Source organism: Phalangium opilio, unplaced genomic scaffold (genome assembly GCF_054372755.1).
Source record: "Phalangium opilio isolate 3A_F unplaced genomic scaffold, DU_Popi_V2 ptg000063l_1, whole genome shotgun sequence".
NCBI classification, from domain to species: domain Eukaryota; kingdom Metazoa; phylum Arthropoda; class Arachnida; order Opiliones; family Phalangiidae; genus Phalangium; species Phalangium opilio.
Genome location: NW_028324180.1, coordinates 3,993,653 through 4,003,362, shown reverse-complemented (window position 1 = coordinate 4,003,362; position 9,710 = coordinate 3,993,653). Strand labels below are relative to the sequence as shown.

General features: G+C 41.0%; 1 protein-coding gene across 1 annotated transcript; it reads left to right on the top strand.

Moving 5' to 3' along the window:
- The first annotated feature begins 1,034 nt into the window (after window positions 1–1,034).
- On the top strand, window positions 1,035–5,024 carry LOC149662766 (uncharacterized). The gene is made up of 3 exons (XM_089842304.1): window positions 1,035–1,636; window positions 1,726–2,822; window positions 4,744–5,024. Exons 2-3 carry the CDS (start codon window positions 2,333–2,335, stop codon window positions 5,022–5,024), a joined length of 771 nt encoding a protein of 256 aa, XP_089698430.1. The 5' UTR covers window positions 1,035–1,636; window positions 1,726–2,332.
- The last annotated feature ends 4,686 nt before the right edge of the window (window positions 5,025–9,710 follow it).

Here is a 9,710-nt window from a genome sequence, read left to right as displayed (position 1 = left end):
CCATCGAGGCCAAGCCGGCAACCGTTTCCTGGACATTCGCGCCACCGTACAATAAATCCCACGTCTCGATTTCAAAACAACGACAAAACCAGTGGGTCTCGCGTAATCTACACCGATTGGACTGGAATGCTGGCCTAACCTCTTACGCCAAAATCGACGAATGCCTCGCCGCCGGTCTACAGGGGGTCGACCTAATCTTTTCAAAGGGTGACGATATAGTCGCCTTTCTATCGGACCATCTCAACAGAACGGTTCACGACTTGAACGACTTCAAGTGCCCGAAAGCCACCACCGCGGACATCATTTCTCTTCCCGTACGGTGAGCACCGAACGGCTTGCGCCTTTGACAAGGCTTTAATTTACGCCTTATGGGCGCACTCTAACAAAGCCGAAATTAATATTTCGTGCAATCAAGACATCCTTAATGAATTTTACATGTAAAAAAATGAATAAATGTATTTTTTTCTTTAAAAATGATTTTATTTTTTCAACATACACATATTACAGTTTGAAAACAGATTCTCTGAGGGGGAGAACATGTCTGGTCGTTTTATTTGCAGACGAGTGACGTAAACAACATTTGTAAAGGGGGAGGGGGCTCATAGCGGGGATGGCGAACGAGTCTGGGCACGAATTATCTTTAATCTTGGTGGATCCATTTGGTTCGAATGTCGTAAACAACTTTGTATACAAAGAACGTCTGCGGGGCTGGCTGACAAGTCTGGGCATGATTGATAGGGGGAGAGAGGGTGGGGGCAGTTCTAGTTCTTGTTATAGGTTTAGTGTGGTGGCATGGGGGTGGAATGGGGTCGGCTCTTGATATATTTTGAGTTTGGTTCTAGTTAAAGTTTAGTGGTGTGGGGGTGGAAGATGAGGGGCGAACGGGTCTGGGCATGAATTATTTTAGCCGCTAGGGGGTTTGTACATGTTGAATTATATAAGCAAACGGAAAAGATCGTTGGGTTTCATAACTAGTATGAACACCGAGGCAAAAAGACGTGAAAGTTTCCATCGCTGGAAGGGTCCGTATATAAATCCCCGAGATCTAGCTAGAGACGGATTTTTTTATTTATACAGGGTGTTTCTGAAAAGTCCATCACAAATTAAGGGGCGTGTTTATGGGACCAAACTGAGCGGAAAGTACCAAAGAACATGGGGTGTACAACATTTTGTTACGGAGATATGGCCTTCCAAACATTCGCCCCTAAAACAAGGAAATATCCAAAAATGAGGAGTAACACTTAAGACCGACTAACCAGCTTGTTTAAAATTACTAGACAATTTCAATAGCCTTTAATCGAACAATTGATTTCTACCTTTACTAATCAGAAGCGTATAAATGAGTAGAAGTATGCCTACGGTGGTAATGTAAAATTAATCCCAAGTGACATGATGTTTCAAGATCTTCCCAGCACCAAGTAAAATGGTTCTGATTGAAGGGACTTTTATTAGCACAGCGTAAACAACGTTATTTTCAGGAATTAGTCCAAATGTCCACGGGCGGCATTACAAAAACGAGGCAGTCTTTCGAATGATACTTGGACATGTTGGAAGATCCCTGGCTTGTTCCTGTTATCTCAAACCGTAAAAAGCTACGCAAATCTTCATCATCACGGACAACACTCTTGTACGTTAGGTATGACCTTGAGAAAACCTAAAAGGACATCTCGAATGTATTTGAAAAACCCATCTCCAATTAAGGGGCGTGTTGTTTGTTTCCAACAGAGTAAACTCGCTCAGAGAACAATTACAATGCAGAGCCACGTTTCGGCGTTAATGGCGCACAAAGGTGGTCCCAAACAAAAGAACAAACTTTAATTTGTTTCGTTCAGTAAGTGTTTCATGTGTCATAGATAAAACGCCATGATTAATGCACAAAGAAAATGTTATTGACAAGTTTTCGGACCGCGATGCTGAAATGTGGTGGTGCACCATCGTGCATGAACCACATTCTGTTTATTAAACCTAAGGGTACGTCTTCGAGTAGTTCTGGTAAATCGTCCCGTAAGAACTACAAGTAAGCCACACCGTTTAACCTGGGCTCTAGGAAATATGGCCCAATTAAATTGTCACCCACAATACTACACCACACGTTTAAGCTGAATTGTACTTTGTGAATTCTAACGCAAGTTGCGTGTGGTTTTTTCTTAATCAGCAAACCAATTGGCGGCTGCTTGTTTTTGGATCGTCCTCGAAAATAGTGAGAACTTCGCCTATTCTTAAAAAACAGAGCACTAAAACAGAGCGCTATGTTTTTTAAGAAAGGAATAAAAGAGGTTTCACGTACATGTGTTTGTTTTATTAAACTCATAATTCAACGAAGTCTGTTACAATGCCTTTCTTCACAAATGCCGAATATGCGGATATGCACCTAATGTATGGACTAGCCGAGGGGAATGCCGCTGCAGCTGTACGCTTGTATCAGGAAAGATTTCCGCAGAGGCGACTACCAAATCGACTGACGTTCGAGGCTGTGGACAGACGTTTGAGGCAAGATGGACGAATCCAACCGGCTGGACCTCAACCTAGAGCGAGAGCCATCCCAGAGGCCGTAGAAGACGAAGTTCTCACCATTTTCGAGGACGAGCCTGAATCAAGTACCCGCCAAGTTGGTCGCCGATTAGGCGTAAACCACACGCTCGTGTGGAAAATCCTCAGAAGCCACCGGTTTCATCCTTTCCATGTTCAAAAAGTTCAAGGTTTGAATCCAGCGGACTACCCACGACGCACGGCGTTTTGTCAGTGGTTTCTGGCTAAAGTAAACGATATCGATTTCCCACGGGATTTGTTGGTTACTGACGAAGCTACCTTTTCACGGGATGGTATTATTAACTTACATAATAAACATCAATGGTCCCAGCTAAACCCCCACGCAACTTGCGTTAGAAGTCACCAAGTACAATTCAGTTTAAACGTGTGGTGTGGTATTGTGGGTGACAATTTAATTGGGCCAAATTTCCTAGAGCCCAGGTTAAACGGTGTGGCTTACTTGCAGTTCTTACGGGACGATTTACCGGAACTACTCGAAGACGTACCCTTAGGTTTGGTAAACAGAATGTGGTTCATGCACGATGGTGCACCACCACATTTCAGCATCGCGGTCCGAAATTATCTTAACGCGACCTTCCCTTTGCGGTGGTTAGGTCGAGGTGGACCTGTGGAGTGGCCTGCTCGATCACCCGATCTGAACCCTTGTGATTTCTTTCTTTGGGGCCACCTGAAAGACTTAGTTTATCAGACTGAAGTGCCCGATGTTGAAGAGCTACGTCGACGAATAATTCACGGCTGTCAAACAATTCGCGAAACTCCAGGCATTTTTCAACGTGTAAGGGAATCATTTGTAAGACGTGCTAATGTGTGCCTTAACGCGGGTGGTGAACACTTTGAACAATTTTTGTAACTAGTTGCAATTAAATGTTAAAACTTGTCAATAAATTCATTTTCTTCGTGCATTAATCATGGCGTTTTATCTATGACACATGAAACACTTACTGAACGAAACAAATTAAAGTTTGTTCTTGTTTTTGGGACCACCTTTGTGGGCCATTAACGCCGAAACGTGGCTCTGCATTGTAATTGTTCTCTGGGCGAGTTTACTCTGTTGGAAACAAACAACACGCCCCTTAATTGGAGATGGGTTTTTCAAATACATTCGAGATGTCCTTTTAGGTTTTCTCAAGGTCATACCTAACGTACAAGAGTGTTGTCCGTGATGATGAAGATTTGCGTAGCTTTTTACGGTTTGAGATAACAGGAACAAGCCAGGGATCTTCCAACATGTCCAAGTATCATTCGAAAGACTGCCTCGTTTTTGTAATGCCGCCCGTGGACATTTGGACTAATTCCTGAAAATAACGTTGTTTACGCTGTGCTAATAAAAGTCCCTTCAATCAGAACCATTTTACTTGGTGCTGGGAAGATCTTGAAACATCATGTCACTTGGGATTAATTTTACATTACCACCGTAGGCATACTTCTACTCATTTATACGCTTCTGATTAGTAAAGGTAGAAATCAATTGTTCGATTAAAGGCTATTGAAATTGTCTAGTAATTTTAAACAAGCTGGTTAGTCGGTCTTAAGTGTTACTCCTCATTTTTGGATATTTCCTTGTTTTAGGGGCGAATGTTTGGAAGGCCATATCTCCGTAACAAAATGTTGTACACCCCATGTTCTTTGGTACTTTCCGCTCAGTTTGGTCCCATAAACACGCCCCTTAATTTGTGATGGACTTTTCAGAAACACCCTGTATACGTATGGTCACGATACCGTGGAGTGTTATTTTGGTCACGGTATATTAAACGATTGGAAAATTCGGGACTCTGTGCACGAAGAACACAAACGTCATTTTCCTAGTTGTCCCTTCATCCGCGGACTTCCAACAAACAACGTACCGATCGAAGACGACAAGGGTCACGACGTACCACCCACCGCCCGCTCTGATTATATGGAGTTTTGCATTCCAAAGTCTACCATTCAAAAGGCAATTTTGGATACCTACGTCCAAGAAAATTTCAGCGACCCCAAGAACCGAGAAATGTTGAATACGACATAAATTCGGAAAAAGCCCGTTTAAAAACTTTCCAATCGTGGACGTTGCTATACGTTGATGCCGCCGAACTAGCGCGAGACGGGTTTATTTAGACCGTAGAGATACCTTCAGATGTTTCTTTTGCCACGGTACTCTTCAAGTATGGACAGCCTCGGAATCGGTAAACGATAAACATAGACAATTGTACCCAGACTGTCCATACATTTTCGGGCAACAAACGCTAGTCCACACGGACCATACCTTCAGATGTTTCTTTTGCCATGGCACTCTTCAAGTATGTACAACCTCGGAATCGGTACGCGATAAACATAGACAATTGTACCCCGACTGCCCCTTCATTCTTGGAAAACGGACGCTCAATATGCGTATCGAATCATTAGTATACGTTACTTCGGAAAACGAGGACAATATCTGCCTTATCAAGAAAACGACTCGAGACGAAGCCTTGGCTAAAAGACTTTTACAATGGTGAAAAAAAAGTTACTTTTTGCCCTTTTACCGTAATATATAAAATACCTTACGAGGATCGTTTTAACTATTATTATATCGATAAATTGCATTTTAATGAACGAACCGTAATATTAATACTTTACTAGAAAAAATACTTTATGTAAAAAATAAAACATGGATAAAATATTTAATGCCTCTTGATTTATACATACAGAGCGCGAGCGCAAAAGTAAAACAGCCCCGCTTTAAAAAAAACGTTGGGAGAGAAATTCGGCGAGAGAGATAGAATGAGAGATTTAGAGAGAGGGAAGTCCCCCGGATTGTACGTGTATCGGAGAGGGAACCGGTACGGAGAGGGGAATGTATAGTAACATTTCAGTACTATACGGAGTTGACCTATATACAAGAGAGAAAAAAATTTGCGCCTGCTAGGCTTGTACATTCGCGAGCGTAAAAATAAAGAGACGGTCAAAGGGAAAGAGACGGTGAAAGTCAGAATATCGGAGGGAACCAAGAGAGAGATGTTAAGAAAAAAAGCTCTCCAGCCTTCACAGAGCTCTTGCGGGTATAGGGCTGGGATAAAATATAAAGAGAAAGTGAAAGGCAGAATAAAAAGGGGACTTAGCGGAAAGAGAGAGCATACACTCAAGTAGAGAAGAACAACCTCCACCCTTCGGGGGGAGGAGCTGAGGGGGAGACCCACCAACCCCCTCCGGGGGTGGAGGCATGGGGGCAAAAAAATACGTACCCCCTTCGCGGGTATAAACCATGGGGGAAAAAAATCATCCCCCCCTGCGCTGCCCGCGGGTATTCTCTGTTTCAAGATATTTTGACGAGGAAGTTAATCGCGTCCGTGATTCGTTCATGGGACTAGCGGAAGTTCCTAAAGCAGACGCACAAACGTTATTTAAAAAATTTCTGGAACCTTTAGAGCGTTAGGGCTTCCACTAAAAAACTTGATCGGATTTGCTGCAGATAATGCATCTGTAATCATGGGGAGCATAAGTGGCGTTCAAGCTCATTTAAAAGTGCGTTGTCCTAATTTATACGTCATGGGTTGCGTCTGCCATTCATTCAAGCTGTGTGCTTCGTCAGCCTGCGAGACATTGTCGCGCACAATCGAAGATCTCCCTAGAGACATTTATTCGTATTTTAGCCATAACGCAAAAATAATTTCCGAATTCAAAGAATTGCAGGAATTCGTAAAAATAGAGTCCCAGAAAATACTTCGACCATGTCAAATAAGATGGCTGTCTTTAGAAACGGTTGTAAACAGAATCCTAGAACAATGGGACGCCATGATCATAAAACATTTAATATTTGAAAGTAATTCTTATCTTAGTTTGTTTCTCCAAAATACCTTTAGTAAAAATATTTCATTTAGAAATTTCTCCATCGTTTTAAAAACATTACGCATGTGCATTTTACTTTCTATTAAAAAATATACAGTTAGGTTTGAGCATTTGGCTCTACAAGGAGAATAAAATGTACTAAAATCGTTGATAGCTGATAAAATAAATGTAGGATTGAAACCTAACAAAACGTGTTCGTTAATTTCAAGGGGAAGATCATACAAAGAAAGATCTGTTTGCCTCTGCGGGGATGATGGCGACACGCTAGCACCGCCAGAAACAGATGATCCTTTGCAGAATTTTAACCGGAATCTTCGTTTTGAAGAAGAGAAGGATGAAGAAGATACTGATACGAGAAAGGGGACTGCAGCCTCTTCAGTATTGGGATTTTTTCCCTATCAACTATTCCCTCATAAGAGCATTCCCGCTCCCATGGGAAGTTCAACTCTCTCAAATTTCCCTCCTCAAACTGGAATTGATTCCCTTGTTCCTCCCAAATCAGCGTCTAAAAACGTTTGGCCTAAAGTTAGGTTTGCTAACACTTTACCTACTCCTAGAGTTAAAACAACCGGAACTCAAATGTCTCCGTCTCGACAAGTCCCTCAATTTGGACCAGACACTACTGATGAGGAATTAACATCCTTTATATTACCTTTACTCCAAACTTTGGCAGATAATTCTACCACACATGCTAATGCCGTAGCCCAAAATGTAGCAAAAAATAAAGCTATAGCAACTAGTTTGGATAAATTAGTTTGGGATCTACCCTCATTAATAAATAGAAGTACTATTCCTCAGACGGGAAAAGTCCCTATTGAACCACCGGAAAGGTTAGCGTTTATGGGATCTTCTAGCGATAATGCCTCAGAGGTTTTAGCTGCTTTTGAGGAATATGCGAAATTTCACAAGCTATCGAATGAAGATAGGTTAGCGGCATTGCCTCTCCTTTTACGAGGGCATGCTTTGTGTTGGTACAGGGATTTAATCCGTCAGTATGACGATATTTGCAATCGAACACCGCCCATCCTCATTTAGCTTGGAAGACATTTAAAAGACACTTTAAGGCTCAGTTTAGAGACTCAGAAGCTGATTCTAAACTTAAAATAGAGATTTCCCAAAGGAGTCAGAAAGATAAGGAATCTGTAGAAGATTTCTTTGGGGATGTAATGAAGTTAAATTTAGGGATGACCCATCCTCTTTCCGAAAAGGAGTTAGTTCCTATTTTTAAAAGCAATTTAAAGGATGAACTAAGAACTCCTCTCCTCTTCTTGCAATTTACTACAATGGAACAATTAAGGAATACCTGTAAAACAATTGAGAAGGATATCGAAGTTAGGAAAAAGAATGCTGAAAAAAGGGAAAAGAGGAAATCTCCTCCTAAACCTAAGGTTATAACAAAGGCTGAGTCCCCTTGCCGACCAAATTGGGCCTCCGCCCATAGGCATTGTCAAAGCCCTTCACATCCTAAATGGGAATATCCCTTGAAATCCTTAGACTCTAGATCGAAAGCTAGAGCTCAAAACACTTCAAGTAATCAGAGAACCTACAACAGAAGCTTTAACCAAAGATCTAAGTCCCCTGGTCGTCAATTGGCTTTGTCCTACCCATCTACAAGTGTTATAACATGTTATAATTGCCAAAAACCAGGTCATCTAGCACCCGACTGTCCGGATAAAAAGATTAGTAAGTCGGGGAAAGCCCAGACGGGAGAGGTCCCTCGTGGTCCCTCTCCCGGCGCCCAATAAATTCCCCTAACAAGAAGCGTGTCGCGTTCCCCCTGAGGATTGAATCCGTCAGGAAAGGTTCAGTTTATAAAAGGGTCACCATTCCCGTTACTTTTGAACACGCGACAGTTCACGCTAAGTTAGATAGTGGGGCTGATGCCTCTTTTGTCAGTTTAGATCAAAGGCAAAATATTTGTAAATATAGAAACTCTTCAGAATTACCTGAAGATGAACAATTAGATTGTGTAGTTTGGGGCGACGGCCGTTATACTTTTACAAAAGGTTCTCACGAACTAGAGTTTACTCTCAAGTCAAATGAATGTGAGAAAAGATTCAAATTTAAATTGTACATAGTATAAGCCTTTTCTGTATGCTCTTTAAGATTTTATGGGGGTAAGGTGGGGTGTTCGATTCTTATTAAAGGGGTTAAAGTATAAGACAAACACCTACCTCTTTTCACTTATGATTCAACCTCGCTAACGCTAGACTAGATGTTAGAATGCAGTCAGTTGTGGAGAGTTAAGGCCTTTTAACGGGAACGAGGGGCTTATAAAATTTCTGAATCAAAAGTGACCGCGTTTGATGGTATGTGTCAATTGAGAGTCAAAATAGATTCTAATCCAAATTTTAATATTCAACATAATATTCAATCTTGTTCACAAACTTCCACACACTTTTATAGGGGTCAAAATAAAAAACTAAACAAAAAAATCAAAAGTAATATACTCTATGGAATGTCTCCTTTAAGTTTCAAATTTAAATTTTAGGGGTGTTCGGGTTAAAATCGTGCAGTTATGCACTAAAACAATAATGTTCAAAAATAGAAAGTTAGGATTAAAAAATAAAATAATCAATCCGTTAACCATAGTTTCAAGTCAGTTTATCAAAATAGTTTCAAGTTTTTTAATTTCTTACGCAAAGTAGCTCCTTTTCCAGTTTCATCTTAGGGGTTCACGATCTTTTTTCTTCTCTCGCGATTTAAGGGTTTTAATTCAGGATCTTTTTTCTTTTCTCGCGATTTAAGGGTTAATTATTTTCTTTTTTCTTTTAATATCTCGCGCACTCGCGCTCCTTCTCTTCTTCAACTTAGGGGTTTAAAAAAAAATGTCTCCGAGTTTCTTTTCCGAAAAATTAAGGATTCAAATTGACGAAAAATAAAGGTATCAAAATGAATAAAAAATATCTCCGATTCTCTTCCGAAAACTTGGGGATTCAAATTGATGAAAAATAAAGGTATCAAAATGAATAAAAAGTATCTCCGATATAAAATAATACTCCGGATTTCTAAGGGTTTCTTAAGGGTGAGCCGACAGGGTTTCGTTAAGGGGTTCAGATATCGACTGAGGGTGGGACAGCAGGGACTTCGTATATATATAACTTCTAGTTTCTCGCAAGGATCTCTGGGACAATGACGTTTGTTGATTGACTTCGATTTGGCGAATAGTGGACCATATTTATTACGTAGCCGGGCGAATTCATGTTATCAACGAATAGGCAAAACTTTTAAATCTGGGACCAATTGGGGATTGGTCAGTTTAAGGGTTAAAAAAATGTTCTAGAAGTTTCTCGGGCCAGGTACCAGGATAGTGACTCAAGGTCTTGTTGCTTGGGGTCTAAATCAGCGTGACATTT

Coding starts and splice junctions, on each gene's coding strand:
- LOC149662766 (XM_089842304.1), top strand. CDS start 2,333: ATGCCTTTCTTCACAAATGCCGAATATGCGGATATGCACCTAATGTAT. Junction 2,823..4,743: donor AGCTACCTTTTCACGGGATG/GTATTATTAACT, acceptor AATTGTACCCAG/ACTGTCCATACATTTTCGGG.